At 42.3% G+C, this 27,614-nt stretch overlaps 1 protein-coding gene across 1 annotated transcript; it reads left to right on the forward strand.

The window, feature by feature from the left end:
• Positions 1 to 206: 206 nt before the first annotated feature.
• On the forward strand, positions 207 to 25,261 carry LOC118388955 (serine incorporator 1-like). Its single transcript, XM_035778598.2, has 10 exons — positions 207 to 646; positions 3,656 to 3,817; positions 4,525 to 4,703; positions 8,769 to 8,848; positions 9,706 to 9,843; positions 10,293 to 10,462; positions 19,274 to 19,364; positions 19,730 to 19,931; positions 20,198 to 20,443; positions 22,115 to 25,261. Exons 1-10 carry the CDS (start codon positions 608 to 610, stop codon positions 22,251 to 22,253), a joined length of 1,446 nt encoding a protein of 481 aa, XP_035634491.2. The 5' UTR covers positions 207 to 607; the 3' UTR covers positions 22,254 to 25,261.
• The last annotated feature ends 2,353 nt before the right edge of the window (positions 25,262 to 27,614 follow it).

Below are 27,614 nucleotides of genomic sequence, written 5' to 3' on the forward strand. Positions count from 1 at the left end.
GTTGGAATTCAAACGTTTGATTTTACACCAATATCAGACAGCATTACGGGATGATTCCGATTGCAACAAGGTTCTCTCTAAAGTAAAATGACATTCGAATTCACAACCACCGCAACATCGACGTTGCATCGACTGTACTGATGTTAACGTAATGACATCATCCTGTGTTACGCATAGTAAAAAAGAATTCACCGCAAAGAAAGCACGCACCTTGCTATGCGGTATCCTTTAGAGGTCCATACTCTGACGTCCCCACACTGAAGTTGACATCTATAACGGTTAAAGTATAGGTTAAGGTTTGGGTTTAGGTAAGGGTTGTTGTTCAGGTTAGGGTTAGGATAATGGTTAAGGTTAGGATTTAGGGTGTGGACGTCCCAAGTATCCCTGTTTGCAGTAACCAAGAAAGCATAGACGATTGCGCGAGTTGAAGAAGTAGGGCTCGCCTGTACGACACGACAACAAAATCGTTTAATTCAAATATTTACAATTTTCAAAAGTTGGTACTCTAATTGTATCTACATTTACAATTCAACCTGGAGGGACAGAAACGTAACGGGTGCCGTTACTGGAAGAAAAACGCTATAGATTTAGCCGAAACTGGAATATTATGGGAGCTGTTTTGGCGGCCTTTTCTGTCGCAAGCTGGGTACGTTTCTTCTCATATGATATCACGAACATATTTGTGCACAAGAACCAGGTTGACATATGTGACAAACATAAAGAATGGCATAGTATCAATCTTCGACTGAACTCATACAAGGTTGTCAGGATGATGTGACGTAAGCAACAGGTCAGAATCATGAGGAGGCGCAAGCGCCTGCCACTCATCTTGAAACGAATTACCTGAACTAGCGGACTCGAATGGTGGTAGCCTATGTGATTGACTAGGAGTTGGTTATGTATCTGCTTGTGTGAAAAACAAGGTTTTGATTTGCCTCTGCTTTTGCTCTGGCTTGCTCTGGTCTCCACAAATGTCAGGTCTCAATATGTGTTCACAGTTATAGACTAGAATATACATTTTCATAGGGAAAAGGGAAACAAACGATTTTCCTCTCCCAAGTAGCCCACAATACACACATATTATGGGGCTACTGTAAGTCCTAAAGGGTTAATCATGCTACTACTGGTCATCTGCTCTACTCATGATTAATTGGATTAACAGTGCTTGCTGCCTTGTCCTAGTCCAAAAACAAAGACCATGGCATGCTTAAACTGTTGCCATAATATGTATGTGGAGCAATCTACATGTAATAACGTACATATAATAGTCTACATGGAATAACGTACATACAATAGTCTATATGTAATAATGTACATAATAGTCTACATGTAATAACGGACATATAATAGTCTACATGGAATAACTTCCCTATAATAGTCTACGTGGAATAACGTACATATAATAGTCTACATGGAATAACGAACATATAATAGTCTACATGGAATAGCGTACATATAATAGTCTACATGGAATAGCATACATATAATAGTCTACATGGAATAACATACATATAATAGTATACATGGAATAGCGTACATATAATAGTCTACATGTAATAACGGACATATAATAGTCTACATGGAATAACGTACATATAATAGTCTACATGTAATAACAAACATATAGTCTACATGGAATAACAGACATATAATAGTCTATGTAATAACGTACGTATAATAGTCTACATGGAATAACAGACATATAATAGTCTACATGTAATAACGTACATGTAATAGTCTACATGTAATAACATACATAATAGTCTACATGGAATAACGTCCATATAATAGTCTACATGTAATAACAGATATATAATAGTCTACATGGAATAACAGACATATAATAGTCTACATGTAATAACGAATATATAATAGTCTACATGGAATAACGTACATATAATAGTCTACGTGTAATAACAGACATATAATAGTCTACATGGAATAACAGACATATAATAGTCTATATGGAATAACGTACATATAATAGTCTACATGTAATAACGTACATATAATAGTCTACATGGAATAACGTACATATAATAGTCTACATGGAATAACATACATATAATAGTCTACATGGAATAAAGTACATATAATAGTCTACATGGAATAACATACATATAATAGTCTACATGGAATAAAGTACATATAATAGTCTACATGGAATAACATACATATAATAGTCTACATGGAATACATGTATCTCTGTCAATCTCATACAGTGTTATCGTCATATTATAGCCTAGACTAGAGACTAGAGCAAAATATGTTATGATGTAACAACAAGAGGACAAAGGGGCATTTGTCCTGCATTGGGCGCAGCTCAGAGATAAGTTATACAGTCGTACTTTATCTCAGACCCAACTAATAAGTGTCAGCCAAGCAACCAAATACACATCCACCCCACAACGTTGCCATGAATAGTTTCAAAAACATTAGTAGGCCAGGACGTTCAGTAGCTACTCTAGTACATGCCGCTAGACATATGAATTTAGGCTTTGCTGGGGAGTAGTATTGGGATTGAGACAAACGCATACAACAACAAGCCTAATCCAATGCCTTCCGACCTCCATTTTAACTGTCTAGCTATTAGACAGTCAACTTGTGATTCCTGGTTCTTCTCCACATTGACCCAGCTAAAGCAGGTCAAGTTTATGTTAACCACAGGAAGGCCTCATCAAATCCAATCAAACTTACATCAGCTGATATCTCAAAGTGCTGTACAGAAACCCAGCCTAAAACCCAAACAGCAAGCAATGCAGGTGTAGAAGCACGGTGGCTAGGAAAAACTCCCTAGAAAGGCCAAAACCTAGGAAGAAACCTAGAGAGGAACCAGGCTATGAGGGGTGGCCAGTCCTCTTCTGGCTGTGCCGGGTGGAGATTATAACAGAACATGGCCAAGATGTTCAAATGTTCATAAATGACCAGCATGGTCAAATAATAATAATCACAGTAGTTGTCGAGGGTGCAGCAAGTCAGCACCTCAGGAGTAAATGTCAGTTGGCTTTTCATAGCCGATCATTGAGAGTATCTCTACTGCTCCTGCTGTCTCTAGAGAGTTGAAAACTGCAGGTCTGGGACAGGTAGCACATCCGGTGAACAGGTAAGGGTTCTCATCAGTCATGTGTAAAAGATTTGTCTTGCCGGCTTGCCCATATTCTGGCTACCCATGGCTAAGCTGACCTTGTGTCTGTCTGCCTGGGGTATTACGTTGTTTACAAGCTAGTAGGCTACTTAGGGCTGACAGAGTCAGGTGTCTTAAAGGTACAATGCCGTGATGCCTTTGTAATGGTTACTATAACACTGTTGTATCACTGTTGTGGTGGATTAGACATGTTTTTTGTTTCTCTGTCTTGGTTGAATATCTCGAATTCTCCTAAGTACACTTGATTTTACCCCCACGGTCAAAAAGACAGTTGTTGACTTGTTTTTATTGCGTTTGGATTAGGTTCAGGCCTACCACCACATTGCTGCGGTATGTAGTGTTTCAAGTGCCAAGACGAAGGTTAATCAGTCCATTCAGTGTCTGCACTGACTCTGGCTTGTCCCTAGCTGACCTACAATGTTAGGGGAACGTTTCGCAATGATTTCCCCCTCTATCTACAACCGCACAGGAACGTTTGACAATGGTTTTCCCTCCTCTATTTCCCTCTAGGTGCCGTGTCTGTGTAGCAGTGCGACATGCTTGTTGTGCAGATGTTGTCCCCAGAGCAAGAACTCCACGGTAACGCGAGTCATCTACGCCTTCATCCTGTTGCTAGGGACCATTATAGCCTGTATCATGCTGTCACCAGGAGTGGACGAGCAGCTAAAAAAGGTAGGAGACGGGCCAATCAATTGAATTCATACACACACTTCCTGAGTGAGACATGAAGTGTGTTTGTGTGTGTGTGTGTGTGTGTGTGTGTGTGTGTGTGTGTGTGTGTGTGTGTGTGTGTGTGTGTGTGTGTGTGTGTGTGTGTGTGTGTGTGTGTGTGTGTGTGTGTGTGTGTGTGTGTGTGTGTGTGTGTGTGTGTGTGTGTGTGTGTGTGTGTGTGTGTGTGTGTGTGTGTGTGTGTGTGGAGGTGTTATGGAGACGATGAATCATGCTGTGTCAGTAGATGTTTGTGGATATGGTGAATGATAATTTGTTATTTAATAATGCTTGAATACATGGGGAGGCTATTGGTGAAAAGAGTCAAGTCACACATACCTAAAACGGGGGGGGGGGGCTACACACAGAGTTGCAACTTCCAATGCAACCTTACTGTATGTTTAAGGTTGCATTAACATTGCAACTCTGTCTAAATTGAAACATTGACATATATTCATTCCAAATGGGAATTTTGAATGACTATGGTTGGTTACTTATAAATTGTGACAGTTTTGTGGTACAGTACTGATAGTAGCCAACTTGTTGATTTACAGTACCAAAGCAAAAATGTAATGTTATTGAATTGCAGACTCACACAGCCAGACTATGGAAATGGACAGTAGATAAGACTTACCTGAATGGTTTGTGCCTATGTCCGTCTGTGCCTGTAGATTCCTGGGTTCTGTGAAGACGGAGCAGGCATCAATGGAAACATCAACTGTACGATCTTAGTGGGCTATAAAGCCGTGTACCGGGTGTGCTTCGGAATGAGCATGTGTTTCCTGGCGTTCGCTCTGATCATGATCAACGTGAAGAACAGTCGTGACCCGCGCTCCGCCATCCACAACGGGTAACCACCCCATAACGCAACGCACCCATCAGAAAAATAAAAAGGGCCCACATGCTACATGTCATTAAACTTAAATGCCAACTTTGACTTTAAAGTCAGTATTTCGTTGAATACCTTTTATTAGTAACCTTTTACACTTGTGGGAATTGGTCTATATGGGTAGGGCTGAATTGACATGTTTCTTACAGATGAAATATGGAAAGCCTATATGCATAACCATGGTAACAGTGGAAAGGGAACAGTTTGAGATTATGGTAAAATGATTAGACCAAAGGTGAGGACACAACAGTTCACCTGACACAAGACTGAATCCAAACATTACACTGTTGATTTTATGTTAAGTTGACATTTACTGTACTTTTCACCAGGAACATGTTAAGAATATTCCTGTAAAATGTGTGGTAGGTGCAACATAAGGCAAAAAAACATGACAAGGGTTAGAGTGAGAGGACTAACCGGTGTCTCCAAGTAGCCACACACCTCTCCAAAGTGTGCACAGTTCCTAAGTCATTTCATGGCACTTTTATGACTCAAAGAAGAAACTTCAACTATGCGTTTTTGTTGTTGTTTTGCTTTCTCCTCCTCCTGCCGTTGAGGAACCAGAGCAAGCACACTTGTAGTTGTTTTGTTTGTAACACAACCGTGCGTCTCCGCTCTCACACAATTACTGATGTTGTTTACACAATCCCCAAAAAAACGGTCCATTATGAATCGCAATCTGGTTCAGATGGGCATCATTTGAAAGCCTGGTCTATTGCCAACGTGAGTAGCTAAGTTATAAAATATCCGAAATTACACCTTTAGGCTTTCACAGTGTAATTAATGGAAATAAGATCTTCATTTTGGTGCCCATAGAAAGGAGTAATGAGTGCATTCAGGTGTGTGTGCCAAGACACAAAAAAAAATCACAATAGACAAACATAGGCTCATTCTGTTCAGAACAACCAATGGTATAACACCATGTCATCTTGTAACTACATCGAGCATAGTGATCATAAATGTTGACAGTATATGACATGACTTTCATGATACAGTGGGGCAAAAAAGTATTTAGTCAGCCACCAATTTTGCAAGTTCTCCCACTTAAAAAAATGAGAGAGGCCTGTAATTTTCATCATAGGTACACTTCAACTATGACAGACAAAATTAGAGAGAAAAAATTCCAGAAAATCACATTGTAGGATTTTTAATGAATTTATTTGCAAATTATGGTGGAAGATAAGTATTTGGTCAATAACAAAAGTTTATCTCAATACTGTTCTTTGGATGCAACTCAGCATTCTTTGTCCTCCAAACACAGCGAGTTGAGTTTTGACCAAAAAGTTATATTTTGGTTTGATCTGACCATATGACATTCTCCCAATCTTCTTCTGGATCATCCAAATGCTCTCTAGCAAACATCAGACGGGTCTGGACATGTACTGGCTTAAGCAGGGGGACACGTCTGGCACTGCAGGGTTTGAGTCCCTGGCGGCGTAGTGTGTTACAGATGGTAGGCTTTGTTACATTGGTCCCAGCTCTCTGCAGGTCATTCACTAGGTCCCCCCGTGTGGTTCTGGGATTTTTGCTCACCGTTCTTGTGATCATTTTGACCCCACGGGGTGAGATCTTGCATGGAGCCGCAGATCGAGGGAGATTATCAGTGGTCTTGTATGTCTTCCATTTCCTAATAATTGCTCCCACAGTTGATTTCTTCAAACCAAGCTGCTTACCTATTGCAGATTCAGTCTTTCCAGCCTGGTGCAGGTCTACAATTTTGTTTCTGGTGTCCTTTTGACAGCTCTTTGGTCTTGGCCATAGTGGAGTTTGGAGTGTGACTGTTTGAGGTTGTGGACAGGTGTCTTTTATACTGATAACAAGTTCAAACAGGTGCCATTAATAAAGGTAACGAGTGGAGGACAGAGGAGCCTCTTAAAGAAGAGGTTACAGGTCTGTGAGAGCCAGAAATGTTGCTTGTTTGTAGGTGACCAAATACTTATTTTCCACCATAATTTGCAAAAGTCCTACAATGTGATTTTCTGGATTTTTTCCACTCGTTTTGTCTGTCATAGTTGAAGTGTACCTATAATGGAAATTACAGGCCTCTCTCATCTTTTTAAGTGGGAGAACTTGCACAATTGGTGGCTGACTAAATACTTTTTTGCCCCACTGTATGTAACTGTGAAGTGCACATTTGGACTCACGGCTGTTTGGCTTGCTTTTATGACATCAAAGCGGTATTTATTATAATCCTCAACGTCTCATCTTTCAAAATACATTGTCCTCCTTAATTTACAGAATTTCCCAGCATTTACAGACAATAAAGTATGTGCAAGTTTGCCAAACTAGCAGGAGGGATGGGGGCAACTTCTTGTCGCGTGAGATGCTCAAGTTCAGAACGTCTGTCAGTCAAAACCCACACAGCGCTGTGAAGCGCAGAGCCAGGGCTCTTACGTCATGTATAGCATGTTACTGTACAGCCACTGTGTTCCAATTAAGGTGTTTATGGGGTGGCTAGGTAGCCTAGTGGTTAGAGCATTGGCCTAGTAACTGAGAGGTTGCAAGACCAAATCCCCGAGCTGACAAGATACAAATCTGTCGTTCTGCCCCTGAACAAGGCAGTAAACCCACTGTTCCTAGACCGTCATTGAAAATAAGAATTTGTTCTTAACTGACTTGCCTAGTTAAATAAAGGTTAAAACTTCTTAGGGGTCAAATCCTTTTAGCGGGAAGGATTTGACAACATCCGGTGAAATGGCAGAGCTCCAAATTCAAATTAAATTACTATAAATATTTAACTTTCATGAAATCACAAGTGTAATACATAAAAATAAAGATGACCTTCATGTTAATCCAGCCACCATGTCAGATTTCAAAAAGGCTTTACGGCGAAAGCAAACCCTGCGATTATCTGGACAGCGCCCCATAATACAAATGCATGACAAACATTTTTCAACCAGGGAGGTGCGACACGAAAGTCAGAAATAACGATATAAGTCATGCCTTACCTTGAAAGATCTTCTTCTGTTGGCACTCCAAATTGTCCCAGAAAAAATGTCCCAGAAATATCACAAATGGTCCTTTTGTTCGATAAATTGCTTCTTTATATCCCCAAAATGTCCATTTATTTGCACGTTTGATTCAGAAAAACACTGGTTCCAACTCACCCAACATGACTACAAATGATCTAATAAATTACCTGTAAACTTGGTCCAAACATTTCAAACAACTTTCCTAATCCAACTTTAGGTATCCTACAACGTAAATAATCGATACAATTTAAGACGGAATATACTGGTGTTCAATAGCGGATAAAATCAACGTGGAGCGCATGGCACCAAACTAAAGTACATTTGGCTTGACACTCAGTCTGAACAGCCGTACTTCTTCATTTCTCAAAGGAAAAACATCAACCAATTTCTAAAGACTGTTGACATCTCGTGGAAGCCAAAAGAACTGCAACCACAGGTGCCTCATAAATCTAGTTTCCCATATAAAACCAATAGAAAACACAGTCACCTCAACAACAACACGATTTGTCCTCTGGGTTTCACTAGCCAAATAAGTTATGTTATACTCACATACATTATTTTAACAGTTTTAGAAACTTTAGAGTGTTTTCTATCCAAATCTACCAATAATATGTGTATCCTAGCTTCTGTGCCTGATTAGCAGGCAGTTTACTTTGGGCACGCTTTTCATCCGGACGTCAAAATAACGCCCCCTATCCCAATGAAGTTTAAAAAAGTGCCCAAATCTGCCATTTTCAACCCATATACAGGTCCGATTGTAATGTGCTACCTCAAAAAAGCATGTACACTGCTTGTACTACAATTCTCATAATGGGGGACTGGTAAGACACTGACAACTTTCACTCATATGATTATCACACTGCCGCAACCAAGGGCAATATTAGTGAAATAATCTCATACACAACGGGTCACTCAGCTAACGTGCTTCAGGCCACCGTGCTGAGGAACCCGAGGAGAATAACTGAACTAGAGTTTTCCGTAGCAGCTAGACATCATAAGCCTATTCACGTATATTTACTAGTTGATAAATTACCTCTCTCTCCCCCCCCCCCAGGTTTTGGTTCTTTAAGGTGGCTGCCATGGTTGCCGTGACAGTCGGTGCCTTTTACATTCCTGAAGGGCCTTTTACTCGCAGTAAGATTGACACAATTTAAATCCTTTCGGTCATAGATTATTTTGTGATAGTTGATATTTGTATATTATTATGATTTATCAATGCAGCCTTTGACCATGCATACCATGCACAATCAGCATACATGAGTGATATACAATTAGTCTTTGATATTAAAATGTAGTGTAATATTAACACTATTAATTATTGATATACACAATGATAATCATGTAATAGTAATATTTTTTGAAACTGCTTGTTGATACGTGTAATATAATGATGAGGGCCTCCCGATTGGTATCACTACAGACCCGGGTTCTTTCCCAGGCTTTGTCACAACCGGCCGTGACCGGGAGTCCCATAGGGCGGCGAACAATTGGCCCAGCGTTGTCCGGGTTAGGGGAGGGTTTGGCCGTGGGGGTTTTACTTGACTCATCGCGCTCTAGCGACTCCTTCTGGCGGGCCAGACGCCTGCAGGCTGACCTCGGTCATCAGTTGAGCGGTGTTGCCTCCGAAACATTGGAGCGGCTGGATTCCGGTGGGTGTTAAGGAGCGTGGATTGGCGGGTCATGTTTCGGAGGACGCATGACCCAACCTTCGCCTCTCCTGAGCCCGTTGGGGAGCTGCAGCAATGAGACAAGATCGCATTTCGATTGCAATTGGATATCACGAAATTGGGGAGAGAAGGTGGTAAAAAAAAGTATAATTAATTTCTTTCTTTTTTAAGTGTCATGTGATGATGGTCTCTATCTGTGTGTGTGTGTGTGTGTGTGTGTGTGTGTGTGTGTGTGTGTGTGTGTGTGTGTGTGTGTGCGTGCGTGCGTGCGTGCGTGCGTGCGTGCGTGCGTGCGTGCGTGCTTGCGTGCGTGCGTGCGTCTAGCGTGGTTTGTGGTGGGTACCTGTGGGGCGTTCTGCTTCATCCTGATCCAGCTGGTTCTGCTGGTGGACTTTGCCCACTCCTGGAATGAATCCTGGGTGGACAACATGGAGAGAGGGAACTCCAGGGGCTGGTACGCAGGTGAGTCTTCCTGGCAAATCAAATCCACTTTTAAATCCACTTACGATCGCAACACACTTAGTAAACAGTAAAGCAATAAAATGAAAGCGGGGGTGAAAAGAACATAAACACACACACACTCAAACAGTCAGAATGATTAGCCAAATGAATTATGTTTTGGTGATTAGGAATGCTGATGGGAGGTTTAGTTTGATGTTTTAGCAAGTATTCACCTTTTTTTAAAGTAAGTGATATCAATTCAGCACATAACAGTAATTATTTGAATGATTCCAAAAGAGTAATTACTGTATAAGTATTAAATACCAGCTAAATAAATGGTAACCGTAACATACAGTAAGTGCAGGTGTCAATAGTGCTCACACTCTGTATAATGCTCTTAGACAGAATATGTTTTGCTTCATAATAACAACGCAACTTGAATCTGATTCGGTCTATCCTCTCGTCTCTAGCCTTGCTCGCTGTTACTGGACTCAACTACGTCATGGCCTTTATCGTTATCATCCTGATGTACATGTTCTACACTCGGTCAGAGGGCTGTCTACTCAACAAGTTCTTCATCAGCTTCAACTTGCTCCTCTGTGCCGTAGCCTCTGTTGTGTCTATCATGCCCAGAGTACAGGTGAGCCCTCATTCAACAGATAGGACTATTAGAGTGTAAAATAGGGACCTTGTAGCAGTCGCAAGGACAAAAAAATCAGCATGAGGCAGGGAGGTAGAGGTGGAAATGAATGTTGTATTTATTTAGACAGCGCTGGTGATGACGGTGATCAATTCACAAGTAGATATATTTACAAATATCTGACTTCAAAATGTCAGTATTGAAAAATAAAAAAGCCTCCTATCAGACATAACCTGTCCTAAGCATAAAGAAACAGGTGGGGTCTACTACACTCAGTTGCATCCTACCCAAACGAATTGTCAAACAGAACTGACCAGAACATACCCAAGCGGGCACTTACAGTGCCTTCAGAAAGTATTCACGCCCCTTGACTTTTCCCACATTTTGTTGTGTTACAGCCTGAATTTAAAATGTATTAAATGTAGATTATTTTGTCACTGGCCTATACACAATACATCATAATGTCATTTGTACAAAAATGGAAAGCTGAAATAACTTGAGTCAAGTATTCAACCCATTGTTGTGGCAAGCCTAAATAAGTTCAAGAGTAAACATGTGCTTAATAAGTTGCATGGACTCACTCTTTGTGCAATAATAGTGTTATATACCCTGATGAAGACAGCTTGTCTGTCGAAACGTTGGTTATTCAATTATTGCATCTGAGCTCCTAGAGTGTGCAGCTCTCCTTTAATTTTTCAATAATAGTGTTTACCATGATTTTTGAATGACTACCTCATCCCTGTAACCCACACAAATAGTTATATGTAAGGTCCCTCAGTCGAGCAGTGCATTTCAAATACAGATTCAACCACAAAGACCAGGGAGGTTTTCCAATGCCTCGCAAAGAAGGGTACCTATTGGAAGAAAATAAGTGAATATTGAGTGGGATATCCCTTTAAGCATGGGGAAGATATTAATTACACTTTGGATGGTGTATAAATACACCCAGTCACTACAAAGGCACATATCAGGTATGAAGGTAAGACCCAGATGCAGACCACTTCGAATAACCAATAGTTTAATATTCCAACAGGGGGAGGCAATAGACAGGTTAAGGCAGGCAGGGGTCAGTGAACCAGAGGTGGGGCAATGGTACCGGACGGCAGGCAGGCTCAGGGTAAGACAGAGGTCGGTAATCGAGAGGGGGGCAAAGGTGCAGGTCGGCAGGCAGGCAGGCTCAGGGTCAGGGGCAAGCAGAGTGGTCGGGCAGGCGGGCTCGGAGTCAGGACATGCAAGGGTCAAAAACCAGGAGGGTGAGAAAAGAGAGACTGGAAAAAACAGGAGCTGAGACACAAAACACTGGTTGACTTGAACAAACAAGACGAACTGGCAACAGACAAACAGAGAATGGGAGAAAAGGGGCTGAAAGGTGTACTGTATACAAAGGGTACGCGCTGCACCCTGGACATAGGCTGAAACCAACCCACCACCGCTTTCACCTTCTCCCCGATCCATCGTTGACACTCCCAGCAGAGATGATGTAGCCCAGAAAGGGAATGGTGGAGCGATGGAGCTCGCACTTTTCCGCCTTAACAAACAACTGGTTCTCCAGAAGGCGCGGGAGAAGATGAGGATGTCATCAATGTAGACGAAGGCGAACTGGTTCAGCATGTCGCGGAGAACGTCATTCATCAGAGCCTGGAACACGGCAGGGGCGTTGGTGAGGCCAAAGGGCATGACCAGATATTCGTAGTGGCCGCTGGCTGTGTTAAAGGCGGTCTTCCACTCATCCCACTCTCGTATCCACACCACGTGGTAGCCGTTACGTAGATCCAGCTTGGAGAACTCATTGGCCCCCTGGAGCAGCTCGAAGGCAGAGGAAAAGAGTGGTAGGGGATAACGGTTCTTTACAGTGATGTCACTGAGCCCCGGTAGTCAATGCACGGATGCAGGGTTCTTCTTCGTGGAGATGAAGGACAAGACAGCGGGAGAGGAAGACGGATGGATAATTCCAGTAGTTAGGGAGTGCCCAATGTAGTCCTCCATAGCCTTGGAGGCGAGTACAGATGCCCCTGGGGCGGCGTGGTGCTATGAAGAAGGTCAATCCCAAAGTCATAGGGGCGGCGCGGCGGAAGGAAAATGGCCCGGGACTTGCTGAACACCTCCCGGAGATCCTGGTACTCCGCGGGAATGGCGGAGAGATCCGGAACCACCTCAGAGGGCCCAGGAAGACGTCCCGGGGCTGGTTGCGCCGACTTCAATTGAACTATTTAACCTTTATTTAACCAGGTAGGCCAGTTGAGAACATTTTCTCATTTACAACTTCAACCTGGCCAAGATAAAGAAAAGCAGTGCAACACAAACAACAACACAGAGATACACATAAACAAAAGTACAGTCAATAAAACAATAGAAAAAATCTTTATACAGTGTGTGCAAATGAGGTAAAATTAGGGAGGTAAGGAAATAAATAAGCTGTAGTGGCGAAGTAATTACAATTTAGCAATTAATCACTGGAGTGATAGATGTGCAGAAGATTAATGTACAAGTAGAGATACTGGGGTGCAAAGGAGCAAAACAAATAAATAACAATATGGGGATGAGGTAGTTGGATGGGCTATTTACAGATGAGCTATGTACAGGTGCAATATCTGTGAGCTGCTCTGACAGCTGATGCTTCAGTGATTTTTGCAATTCGTTCCAGTCATTGGCAGCAGAGAACTGGAAGGAAAGGCAACCAAAGGAGGAATTGGCTTTGGGTGTGACCAGTGAAATATATCTGCTGGAGCGTGTGCTATGGGTGGGTGCTGTTATGGTGACCAGTGAGCTTAGATAAGGCGGGGCTTTACCTAGCAAAGACTTATAGATGACCTGGAGCCAGTGGGTTTGGCAACGAATATGAAGCGAGGGCCAGCCAATGAGAGCATACAGGTCATTGTCACGGCTCTCATCGTAATGAGGATCGGACAAAAACGCAGCATGGTAAGTAGGGTAGCCTAATGGTTAGAGCGTTGGTTAGAGCGTTGGACTAGTAACCGGAAGCTGACAAGGTACAAATCTGTTGTTCTGCCCCTGAACAGGCAGTTCAGGGGCCGTCATTGAAAATAAGAATTTGTTCTTAGCTGACTTGCCTAGTTAAATAAAGGTAAAATAAAAAATTAAATAAAAATTAACCAAAACACTTGAACAAAATAACAAAGTGAAAAAACCTAAACAGTTCTGTAAGGTGCATAAACCATACAGAAAACAACTATCCACAAAACACAAGAGCGAAAAAGGCTGCCTAAGTATGATTCCCAATCAGAGAACACGATAGACAGCTGTCTCTGATTGGGAATCCTACTTAGGCAGCCTTTTTTCCTTTTGTATTTGTGGGTTGTTGTCTTCGTTTGATGCAGGTATAGCCTCACGGAGCTTCATGTTCATTTTTGTTAATTATTGTTGGCGACATTTAAAGAAATAAAGAGAAAATGTACGCTCACAACGCTGCACCTTGGTCCGGTCATTTTCAAGACAGCGATTGTGACAGTCGCAGTGGTGGGTAGTATATGGGGCTTTGGTGACAAAACGGATGTCACTGTGATAGACTGCATCCAGTTTGCTGAGTAGAGTGTTGGAGGCTATTTTGTAAATGACATCACCTAAGTCAAGGATCGGTAGGATAGTCAGTTTTACGAGGGTATGTTTGGCAGCATGAGTGAAGGATGCTTTGTTTTGCAAAATAGGAAGCGGATTCTAGATTTAATTTTGGATTGGAGATGCTTAATGTGAGTCTGGAAGGAGAGTTTACAGTCTAACCAGACACTTAGGTATTTGTAGTTGTCCACATATTGTAAGTCAGAACCGTCTAGAGTAGTGATGCTGGACAGGCGGGCAGGTGCGGGCAGCGATAGGTTGAAGAGCATGTATTTAGTTTCACTTGCAATTAAGAGCAGATGGAGGCCACGGAAGGAGAGTTGTATGGCATTGAAGCTCGTCTGGAGGTTAGTTAACACAGTGTCCAAAGAAGGCCAGAAGTATACAGAATGGTGTTGTCTGCGTAGAGGTGGATCAGAGGATCACCAGCAGCAAAAGTGGCATCATTGATGTATACAGAGAAAAGAATCGGCCCGAGATTTTAACCCTGTGGTACCCCCATAGAGAATGCCAGAGGTCCGTACAACAGGCCCTCCGATTTGACACACTGAACTCTGTCTGAGAAGTAGTTGGTGAGCCAGGAAAGGCAGTCATTTGAGAAAACAAGGCTGTTGAGTCTGACGATAAGAATGTGGTTATTGACAGAGTCGAAAGCCTTGGCCAGGTCAATGAATACGGCTGCACAGTATTGTCTTTTATCGATGGCGGTTATGATATCGTTTAGGACCTTGAGCATGGCTGAGGTGCACCCATGACCAGCTCGGAAACCAGATTGCATCGCGGAGAAGGTAATGTGGGATTCGAAATGGTCGGTGATCTGTTTGTTCACTTGGCTTTTGAAGACCTTAGAAAGGCAGGATAGGATAGATATAGGTCTGTAACAGCTTGGGTCTAGAGTGTCTCCCCCTTTGAAGAGGGGGATGACCGTGGCAGCTTTCCAGTCTTTGAGGATCTTAGATGATACAAAAGAGAGGTTGAACAGGCTAGTAAATAGGGGTTGCAACAATTGCAGCAGATCATTTTAGAAAGAGAGGATCCAGATTGTCTAGCCCCGCTGATTTGTAGGGGCCAGATTTTGCAACTCTTTCAGAACATCAGCTACCTGGATTTGGGTGAAGGAGAAATGGGGAGGCTTGGGCAAGTTGCTGTGGGGGTGCAGGGCTGTTGACCAGGGTAGGGGTAGCCAGGTGGAAAGCATGGCCAGCCGTAGAAAAATGCTTATTGAAATGTTCAATTATCGTGGATTTATCGGTGGTGACAGTGTTTCCTAGCCTCAGTGCAGTGGGCAGCTGGGAGGAGGGGCACTTATTCTTAACAGACTTTACAGTGTCCCAGAATTTTGGGGAATTTGTGCTACAGGATGCAAATTTCTGTTTGAAAAAGCTAGCCTTTGCTTTCCTAACTGCCTGTGTATATTGGGTCCTAACTTCCCTGAAAAGTTGCATATCTGGGGGGCTATTTGATGCTAATGGAGTACACCACAGGATGTTTTTGTGCTGGTCAAGGTCAGTCAGGTCTGGAGTGAACCAAGGGCTATATCTGTTCCTGGTTCTACATTTTTTGAATGGGTTATGCTTATTTAAGATGGTGAGGAAAGCACTTTTAAAGAATAACCAGGCATCCTCTACTGACGGAATGAGGTCCATATCCTTCCAGGATACCCGGGCCAGGCCTGCTCGCTGAAGTGTTTTAGGGAGCGTTTGACAGTGATGAGGGGTGGACGTTTGACCGCAGACCCATTACGGATGCAGGCAATGAGGCAGTGATCGCTGAGATCCTGGTTGAAGACAGTAGAGGTGTATTTAGAGGGCAGGTTTAGAAGGATATCTATGAGGGTGCCCGTGTTTACGGGGCGTGGCAGAACGGACTCCAGCCCATTATGTCACCCATAGACCAGTTGAGTGGGTTGTGTCGCTGTAGCCAGTAGAATCCCAAAACCGTGGGGATTTGGGGGGACTTGATGAGCAGGAACTGAATGGCCTCACTGTGATTCCCTGACACACGTAGGTTGATGGGAGTGGTGTTATGTGTGACCCGACCTATAGAGCGCATGTCCAACGCTCTAACATCCACGGGAATGGAGAGGGGCTGAGTGGGGATGTTCAGCTCGGAAGCCAGAGTGGCGTCCAAAAAGCTCTCATCGTCCCCGGAGTCAATGAGGACCCGGTGAGATTTGGACTGGTTTCCCCACAGCAGAATGACATGAAAAGGGGTACGAGTAAGGGAAGCAGAAAAGTTCCCCACATGGCCCACCAGAGTACTCGCTCCTACCTGTAATCCTGGTCTTTTATCTGGCACGAAGACACAAAATTACCAAAAGTCCCGTAATACAGACAGCTCCTTGTGCTGATCCGGTGTTGCCGTTCCGCTGGTGACAGCCCAGCCCTGTCTAGTTGCATGGGCTCGGGAAACAGTGCCTCAGCCCTCCTCGGTGACTCTCGAGGAAGGTCGGGAAATCTTGGGTCCTCTTGGCCACGGGACCGTCGGGGACTTCCGGGATGACTCGGAGGTGTGGAGTGAAATCAAATTTACTCTCCATCCGTCGTTCCCGCAAATGGCCATCAATGCGGATGGTCAAAGCGATGAGGGAGTCAAAATCTGTGGGTAACAACCGAGCCGCAAGCTCGTCCTTAACCTCCTCCAAGACGACGTGGAGGAACATGTCGAACAATGCTTCCGGGTTCCACACACTCTCTGCTGCCAACGTATGGAAATCCACCGCATAGTTGGCCACAGTGCGGGCGTCCTGCTGGAGCTGGATTAGCTTCCGGGCAGCTTCTTTCCCAGAGAACGGGGCATCAACGACCTTCCTCACCTCTTCTACGAACCCCTCCAGGCTCGAGCATATGACCGGCTGCTGTTCCCATACAGCGGTAGCCCAGTTGAGAGCCCTTACAGACAACCGCGTTATGAGGTAGGCTAATTTGGAGCGATCCGAGGGGAAGGAGGAGGGCTGAATCTCGAAAATGAGGGCACACTGAGCTAGAAACGCCCAACAAGTGCTCATCTCTCGATTAAAGCGTTCTGGAGGAGGTAATTGGAGCTCCCGGGAAGGTGGAGTGGCCGGTGGGGCGGCGCTGCTAACCGCCAAGTTGCTGAGAGGCGGTGGGGTTACCACTGTGGCAGGCTGCCCCCCAGACGACCCACCGAATTGCTCTAACAGCATTTCCAACGCCTGGGCATGGGGCTCAGCCAACGTTTGGACCCCCTCCATCAGCCCACGAAGCAATACCTCGTACCTACCAATGGAGGCTCTTTGGGAGGAGATGGCATTGCGCAGCTGGTCCGGGTGTGCTGGGTCAGTCATGGCCAGTTCGTACTATCAGGTATGAAGGTAAGACCCAGATGCAGACCACGTTGAATCAACAATAGATTAATATTCCAACAGGAGTAGGCAATAGACAGGTCAAGGCAGGCAGGGATCAGTAAACCAGAGACAAATAATATACAACACATTGTTGATTGCTGCTCTCTATATTTTCAAGCATAGTGGTGGCTGCATTATGTTATGGGTAGGCTTGCAATCGTTAAGGACTGGGGAATTTTTCATGATAAAAAAGAAACGTAGTAGAGGCAAAATCCTAGAGGAAAAGCTGGTTCAGTCGGCTTTCCACATTTCCACAAAGAATTCACCTTTCTGCAGTAAAATAACCGAAAACACGAGGCCAAATCTACACAGGAGTTGCTTACCAAGAAGACAATGAATGTTCCTGAGTGGCCAAGTTACAGTTTTGACTTAAATCTGTTTGAAAATCTATGGCAAGACTTGAAAATGGTTACCTAGCAATGATCAACAACCAATTTGACAGAGTTTGAAGAATGTTGAAAATAATCATGGGCAAATATTGTACAATCCAGGTGTGCATAGCTCTTAGAGACTCACCCAAAAAGAGTCAAAGCTGGAATCGCTCCCAATGGGGATTCTAACATGTATTGACTCAGGGCTGTTAATACTTATGTAAATTAGATATTTCTGTATTTCTATTTCAATACATTTGCCAAAAGTTCTAAAAACATGTTTTCACTTTGTCATTATGGGGATATTGTGTGTAGATGGGTGTGAAAAATAATAAATGTAATCCATTTAGAATTCAGTCTGTAACACAACAAAGTGTGGAAGGAGTCAAGGGTTATGAATACTTTCTAAAGGCACTGTAAATACCATAAGCCACACCTATCCTGGCACGCAGGCCAGGTACATCTATGCTCGCTTAAGCGTCTGGGAAACCAGACGTGTTCCAAACAAAGATAATTAAGAAATTGCCAGAAAACTGGTAAATAGAATGAAATAAAGCTAAGCTTCTCCATCAAAAGTGTTGCACAGTTATTGAGCGCTCCAAACAACGTGTCCACTACGAGAATGAGAATGGTATATGAATAATATTATATTCAATGAATTAGCAGAAGTCACCATAACCAAACATTCTAGATTACTGGGGAAATGCGGGGATTAACAGTAACTTCAATACTGAGTATATATTTAACGGGGAAGTGATAAACATTGACAAACAAAGGGCACACCATTGACACAAAGAATGCTCACTGATTTGGTGGGTGCTGATATTTGTCCTATTTCACACATGTACACGGGTGTATTAATACACGTGTGAATTGGATATCCCAACTCTCCCTATTATCAACGGCAACCCTGGAGCAATCAGGCCTAAGTGCCTTGCTCAAGGGCACATCAACAGATTTTTGACCTTGCCAGCTTAGAGATTTGAACTTGCAACTTTTTAGGTTACTGGCCCAATGCTCAAACCACTTTGCTACCCTGCCACCCATTTGCAAGAGTCAGTGTGCATCTCGTGGAGAGACGTGCCTAAACTAAGTTTCAACTCATATTCAGTTGATTCTGAGTTGTGACCAACTTTGTGATGCAAGGCGCAGCCACAGCCTAATTTAAATTATCAAAAATGTCACAGTGGGCCTAGTACAGCTTAAAGTACATACTAAAATGTCATGTGGTCAAGAACAAATCCAGGCCCTAATTATAACACACGTCTGCCAGTAGCGGCTGATGATTTAAAAACTTGTGGCGGTTAACAGATGAAAAGTATTTAAAAAAATATTTATTACAAGGAGGATTTTTAAATATGTTTTTAATTGTTGTTTTAAAACGGAGGTCCATCCTCCCTTTGCTACGTGGAGAAACCCCCACTGAGGCCTAGTCAGACAGTATTTCCATGTTTGGTATCCCTTTGTAAATCACAGTTACTTTGTTTGTTTTTTTAGGAATCCCAGCCCCGATCTGGTCTACTCCAGTCCTCCATCATGACCATGTACACCATGTATCTGACCTGGTCTGCCATGACCAACGAGCCTGGTCAGAGCCACTGTTATACAAGCTGCTGACCGAACAGCACTGCCTCCCTGACTTGTTCATCTATGTTCATTATTCATTTAATACCAAAAGAATTAACAGTTCATTGTTCATATATCTAATGCAATCATATTCATAATTAATGGGAACGATCAAATAGCTTCTCAGTCAGACTGACATCCTTTGAAACATTTGCCCATGAATTGCAAACACATCGCCATTCTCCACGCTAAATGCAAATGTATTTGTTCAGCTCAAGTTAAACTCAAAAGTCACCACCCCCTCTTAAAAAAGTCATTATTAATATTAAAATATAAACAAAAGAAATAATAAGAAAAAATACATATATTTTTAAATTCCCCTCTCAGACCGGACATGCAACCCCAGCCTGCTGAGCATCTTCCAGCAGACACTGGTGCCCACGCTGGCCCCTCTGGAGATTAAGAACCAGACGGCCGTGGTGATCATCGGCACCGAGGAGCCCATCCTGTCCTCTCCCTATCTGCAGTGGTGGGACGCCCAGAGCATCGTGGGATTGGCCATCTTCGTTCTATGCATCCTCTACTCCAGGTATGATTTGGTGACTGGTGACTGGTGACCCCCCCCCGTTCATGAAATTAGAATATCAGTTTGCAGTTTGAGCATTCTGAAAAGAGCTTTATCAATCCAATCCATGATTGTGTTATACTTAATTACAACTTTATTGAATAATTATACATGCTTATATTTACAAATATTTACAAATGCTTATAAATGCTTTCAAAGTTATTATAAATGTTAGAATTTCTCATGAATTGTAATTCTTATAATGATTGTAAATGCTCACGTCCTTGTAGCATCCGCTCATCCAACACCAGCCAGGTGAACAAGTTGACCATGGCCTCCAACGACACGGTGACCCTGGAGGAGAGTAACGCGGGCACACCGGACGAGGAGGTGGGAGGGACGGGTACGGGGAGGAATGGACCCGGGCGTGTGGAGGACAACGAGAGGGACATGGTCCAGTACAGCTATTCCTTCTTCCACTTCATGCTCTTCCTGGCTTCGCTCTACATCATGATGACTCTCACCAACTGGTATAGGTCAGTAAGGCCAAACTACACAGATTACCAACGTCGTGAAGTGCTACGTCTGAAAACGTTACTAGCTGTCAAGTCCTTGCTTCCTTCGCCCTTGTTTCCTTCGCCCTTGTTTCCTTAATTCCCCCTTAAGGATTTGTTCTTGACAGACCTTGGAGAGGATCCAAGGTCCCTCCCTCACACATCCTTCTCCAATGAGCTTTAAAAGTAATTGAGGAAATAAGGACGGAGGAAGCAAGTATTTGACAGCTAGTAACATTTTCAGACACAGCCATGGTGTCAAGTTTGGTTATGCAGATTTGGATTGAAGTGAAGTTGACTTCCAAATAAAATGAAATAAAATGTTATTGGTCACATACAGGTCACATACAGGTGTTTAGCAGATGTTATTGCGGGCGTAGCGAAATGCTTGTGCTTCTAGTTCCGACAGTGCAACAATATCTAACAAACAATATCGAACAATTTCACAACATATACCAAATACACACAAATCTAAGTAAAGGAATGGAATTAAGAATATATAAATATATGGATGAGCAATGTCAGAGTGGCATAGACTAAGATACAGTAGAATAGTATAGAATACAGTATATACACTTCCGTTCAAAAGTTTGGGGTCACTTACAAATTTCCTTGTTTTTGAAAGAAAAGCACATTTTCTGTCCATTAAAAAACATCAAATTAATCAGAAATACAGTGTAGACATTGTTAATGTTGTAAATGACTATTGTAGCTGGAAATGGTTCATTTCTTATGGGATATCTGCATTGGTGTTCAGAGGCCCATTATCAGCAACCATCACTCCTGTGTTCCAATGGCACGTTGTGTTAGCTAATCCGAGTAATATCATTTTAAAAGGCTAATTGATCATTAAAAAACCCTTTAGCAATTATGTTAGCACAGCTGAAAACGGTTGTCCTGCTTAAAGAAGCAATAAAACTGGCCTTAAACTAGTTGAGTATCTGGAGCATCAGCATTTGTGGGTTAGATTACAGGCTCAAAATGGCCAGAAACAAAGACCTTTCTTCTGAAACTCGTCAGTCTATTCTTGTTCTGAGAAATGAGGGCTATTCCATGCGAGAAATTGCCAAGAAACTGATCTCGTACAACGCTGTGTACTACCACCTTCACAGAAGAGAGCAAACTGTCTCTAACCAGAATAGAAAGAGGGGTGGGAGGCCCCGGTGCACATCTGAGCAAGAGGACAAGTACATTAGAGTGTCTAGTTTGAGAAACAGACGCCTCACAAGTCCTCAACTGGCAGCTTCATTAAATAATACCCGAAAAACACCCGTCTCAACGTCAACAGTGAAGAGGTGACTCCGGGATGCTGGCCTTCTAGGCAGAGTTCCTCTGTCAAGTGTTTGTGTTCTTTTGCCCATCTTCATCTTTTCTTTTTATTGGCCATTCTGAGATATGGGTTTTTCTTTGCAACTCTGCCTAGAAGGCCAGCATCCCGGAGTCGCCTCTTTACATCTTGTATAGTTCAACATTTATATTTAAACTCTCTCACGCAACACAAGGCAGCTCTAGCTCTCTAACATGAAAGTGACCGCAAAGCAACACAGCAATGCTGCAACGCAATACTTCAACCATAGATGTTTCTCTTAAAGATCCACACCATTGCATTTGTTCAGATATTAATATAGAAATCTTACTTTTTTCCCTATACAGTCCTGATGCAGAATACAATGCCATGACCAGCAAGTGGCCGGCGGTTTGGGTGAAGATCAGCTCCAGTTGGGTGTGTCTCACCCTCTATGTCTGGACCCTGGTCGCCCCCATGATACTCATCAACCGGGACTTTAGCTGAAAAGGTTTCCGCTAACCCAGTATTCTTCTTTCACTTTCCTTATCTTGATTCCTGATTTTGCTTCGTTTTTTAACGTTTTACATAAACATTGACCTTATTGCCTAATGTACATTTCACGTGATTTTCAGTCAAAATGGACTGTGTTGTTTTGTGTATTATTGATGGTTTTTCAGAAAAATATCTCTTTAGTTAGTGTTTTAGATCTATTACAGTAGATAGATTCACACGTGAACCTGGTGTTAAATCTCCAGCCTTGTGGTACATTTGACATTTTATGCAATTTGGGACCAAACGCAGGGATAGTTGACCTTCATGTCAAAGGAACATCTTTCATTTAAAAAAATGTCCTTTATCTCATGGCCAGAAAAGTATGTTAACCATTTGGAATTACCTGGATTTCAGCATAAATTGGTCATCAAATTTGATCTGATCTTCATCTAAGTCACAAAAATTAACACACCAGTGTGCTTAAACTAATAACACACAAATTATTATATTTTTTGTCTATATTGAATACATCATTTAAACATTCACGGTGTAGGTTGGGGAAAGTATGTGAACCCCTAGGCTAATGACTTCTCCAAAAGCTAATTGGAGGTAGCTAACCTGGAGTCCAATCAATGAGACGATATTGGAGATGTTGGTTAGAGCTGCCTTGCCCTATAAAAAACCCTCACAAAATGTGAGTTTGCTATTCACAAGAAGCATTGCCTGATGTGAACCATGCCCCTAACAAGAGAGCATTCAGAAGAAATAAATAAGATTAAGAATTGTTGACTTGCATAAAGCTGGAAAGGGTTACAAAAGTATCTCTAAAAGCATTGATGTTCATCAGTCCACAGTAAGACAAATTGTCTATAAATGGAGAACATTTAGCACTGTTACTACTCCCCCTAGGAGTGGCTGTCCTGCAAAGATGACTGCAAGAGCACAGCGCAGAATGCTCAATGAGATTAAGAAGAATCCTAGAGTGTCAGTTAGACTTACAGAAATCTCTGGAACATGCTAACATCTCTGTTGTCGAGTCTACGACACGTAAAACACTAAACAAGAATGGTGTTCATGGGAGGACACCACGGAAGAAGCCACTGCTGTCCAAAAAAACATTGCTGCACATCTGAAATTTGCAAAAGTGCACCTGGATGTTCCACAGCGCTACTGGCAAAATATTCTGTGGACAGATGATACTACAGTTGAGTTGTTTGGGCCTGGACAACTTGCTATCATCAACGGCCAAATGAATTCCCAAGTTTATCAAGACATTTTGCAGGAGAATGTTGGGTTATCTGTCCTCCAATTGAAGCTCAACGGAAGTTGGGTGATACAACAGGGCAAAGACTCAAAACACAGAAGTAAATCAACAACAGAATGGCTTCAACAGAAGAAAATATGCCTTCTGGAGTGGCCCAGTCAGAGTCCTGACCTCAACCCGAGTGAGATGCTGTGGCATGACCTCAAGAGAGCGGTTCACACCAGACATCCCAAGAATATTGCTGAACCCAAACAGTTTTGTAAAGAGGTGGTCCAAAATTCCTCCTGACCATTGTGCAAGTCTTATCCGCAACTACAGAAAACATTTGGTTGAGGTTAATGCTGCCAAAGGAGGGTCAACCAGTTATTAAATCCAAGTGTTCACATACTTTTTCCATCCTGCACTGTGAATGTTTATACGGTGTGTTCAATAAAGACATGATAATGTAGAATTGTTTGTGTGTTATTAGTTTAAGCAGACTGTGTTTGTCTATTGTGACCTGGATGAAGATCAGATCAAATTTATGACCAATTTATGCAGAAATCCAGGTATTTCCAAAGGGTTCACATACTTTTTCTTGCCACTGTACGTCTATGGATGTTATATTCCTGCATTATGGGAAATGTTGGGTTAACAATAGACTCAAACTACGAATCTGACCAGTCCTGACCCTCTCCAAGTACCATAAGTGGTGTAAGGAGAATTTAAAAAATACTGTTCAACCAATGTTATATTTGGCCCACAAATATTTAGCATTTATAATCACATCTATTGACTATGTCACAATTATTGCTTGATATCTGAGTTCAATTTTTATTTTCAAAAGCATTGATTCCCTTTTCTGTTATATTTATCTTTGTGCTTGAAGAAGCTGCTTAGTATGACCTTTGGTGACATGATTTTCGGTAACTGTTTTGTTTGCACTTATACCCTCAAAGTTTTCAGTCTTACAGATGCTTATTTAATTGTAGCCAACACTGTTCAGTCGTAATTGAATTTGCATGGGTTTATCCTTACATTATTTGATATTGTAGTAAGCTGCTATGCCTTCCAATGCCTTACATATCTGTAAATGTTTGTGTATTTTGAATTGAAATCATCACAAAATAAGAGAGCTTAGCAATCAGTGTTTTGAAAAATTATGTTTTTGGAAAGCGATCCACAATCGACTTAAATGATTTATGCTTCTGCCAAATATTTGTGTTATCTTATCATGTTCGTGTCTTGGAGATTGAATGTAATTGACTGAATCAATAATGCTTACTGAAGGAATTTAAGCATATTTTGAAATGCATGTGCAGTATCTACAACAAAAACCCAGCGTAATTTGTTTTTAAATATAGGCCTCCACAAGCCATCTAGGTATGTTTTTGCAATTTATGCTTTGCATTTAGGCCTACGGTTCAGTTCCAAATGGACATACATTATGTCATATTCACATACCACAAAATGTTACCGGATATTTAGTAAATATGACATAATTAGAATGATATCCTCAAGCTCAGTTATGACCGCAAATACAAAGAAGAAAAAATGTTGATGCACTTGATCGGAGCACGATGGTTTATAGATTAACACTGCCATTGTGATATTGATGAAAATGTATCATAAGTATTTAATTTCATTCTGAGACCAAAACCTTCTGTAAGCTGTAGTTGTGAGGAGAGTCTGCTTATGGAACCTGCTTCAGTTCCCAGTGAACCACAACTGTTTGGAAAGTCTTGTACAATAAATAAAAATAAAGTTTATGACAAATGTTTGGCGCAACTGTGAGTTATATTTGAGGCGGCATGCAGCCTAGTGATTAGAGCATTGGGCCAGTAACCGAAAGGTTGTTGGATCGAATCCCCGAGCTGACAAGGTAAAAAAAATCTGTTGTTCTTCCCTGAGCAAGGAAGTTAAATCAAGGTTAAATTAAAAATATATACTACATATACTATATAATATATACTACATACTATGACTGTGTCACACCCTGATCTGTTTCACTTGTGATTGTCTCCACCTCCTCCATGTGTCGCTGATTTTCCCCAGTGTATTTATCCCTGTGTTTCCTGTCTCTGTGCCAGTTCATCTTGTATGTTTTTTCAAGTCAACCAGCGTTTTTCTGTTCTCCTGCTTTTTTCTATTCTCCTTTTTCTAGTCCTCCCGGTTTTGACCCTTGCCTGTTTCTGGACTCTGTATCCGCCTGCCTTGACCACGAGCCTGTCTGCTACTCTGTACCTCCTGGACTATGATCTGGTTTTGACCTTTTTCCTGTCCACGCCCATTCTCTTGCCTACTTTTGGATTAATAAACATTGTACGACTCCAACCATCTGCCTCCTGTGTCTGCATCTGGGTCTCGCCTTGTGCCATAATAGACTGTCTAGCAACAAGAGAATTACGAGTAACTAACGCTGACTGTAATTCTCTATCAACAAAGCAGGACATGTTCTCAATGATCAGGGCCCGTATTCATTAAGTGCTAATCCAGGATCAGTTTAGCCTTTTAGATCATCTGATCATAGATCAGCACTCAGACTCACGTCAACATTTCCCATCTTTTGAGGATGAATAGAGCGAATGAAATAAACAAAAACAAGGTTAAAGACATCAAACTACTGAACGTACAAAAATAACTCTACATAATGCTACAAACTTGAGCGGTAATATCCTTCTATACATCCTTTGACTATGCCTTAGCACTCTGGTTGTACAACTGATGTACAACCCATCCTCACAATGGTCGTGATACATCTGGTGTTTTTGCAGACATCACACAACTATTGTATCACAACCATTGTGTCAAATGCTTCGTACAACCTGAGTGTGTCAGTTGTACAACCTGAGTGTCAGTTGTACAACTTGAGTATACACTAGGCCTATGACCACACTCTCTGAGGGTGTCATGGGGACAAAAAAACAAAAAAACATTTCCTATTCACACATTGGTATAATACACACTTGTACATGCGTGAAATAGGATAAATATAAGCACCCACAAAAGTATTATTATCATGTGCCTGTGATATCTGACAGTGTGAACACTCTCCACGGCACCTGAACTCTGAGACGTAAAGTCCTCCGTGGTGGGACTCAGTTTGAGGAAGCTCCACATAGAGTACAGGCCGTTGACGTTCATGCTGGGCGGTGAGTTGAAGACCCTCGGTCCGTCCTTAGACCAGCTGACCGACACTTGTTCAGGACACAGAGGTTGAGCGTGCACTCCTCATCCTGCAGAGGGCGGAGTGGCTCACACTTGATAAATTTCACATTCATAGGGGTGCCTGTTGAAAAACACACATGGGTCTTATTGATTAGGCACAAAATGGAAGAGAATTTACAGAAACAGGGATGGAGTAGCTGGACTTTTTGTTTTGTAAGCCCTAGCACTAAAAAGTTATAAGAAGACACTTGAATATATATCTTGAATATCAGCTCCATCAGATATATTCTGTCTCTGTTGATGCATTCTCCTGACCAACATTATGAAAACCAAACATGTAGAATTCAATTGAATTTCCAGGATGAAGACTTCCACTAACTTGTGTTTCATCTACACTCAATCTTTATGACAATTACCATGATATAGCCAAGCTCTGATTGGCAGAATACATTTGTGAGATAAACAGGAGTCAAACTGGCGGCCTGTGTGCCACCATGTAACCCAGAGCTAAAATGGCCACCATGTCTCTGATGAGTTAGTTACCTTGTGTGTTGATATGATCAACAACGTATTTTGTATACTGGCCCAGAGAAACTGGAGTGATACACGCGGCACGTGTAGACCGCCCTCTTGTCCTCCTGAGCCATGGTCATCTCGATTTTACTCCACACGCTATACACCTGCTCCCAATTGTTTCTCGACCACTCGAGATGGACTTTGTCCGGGTAGAACTTCTCAACCCGACAGCATAGCACCAGCAAACCTCTCCACCTTTGGGATCTGAGGAATGCTGGACATTTTTAAGAACGAGGGAAAGTGAAGAGTGAAAAGAGTGTGTTAATTCTAAGTCTAAGTATTCAGACCCTTTGACTTTTTCCACATTTTGTTACGTTACAGCCTTATTCTAAAATGTATTAAATATTTATTTTTCTTCCTAAATCAATACCCCATAATGACAAAGC

The sequence above is a fragment of the Oncorhynchus keta genome, chromosome 10, assembly GCF_023373465.1.
Source record: "Oncorhynchus keta strain PuntledgeMale-10-30-2019 chromosome 10, Oket_V2, whole genome shotgun sequence".
In the NCBI taxonomy this organism is placed as follows: domain Eukaryota; kingdom Metazoa; phylum Chordata; class Actinopteri; order Salmoniformes; family Salmonidae; genus Oncorhynchus; species Oncorhynchus keta.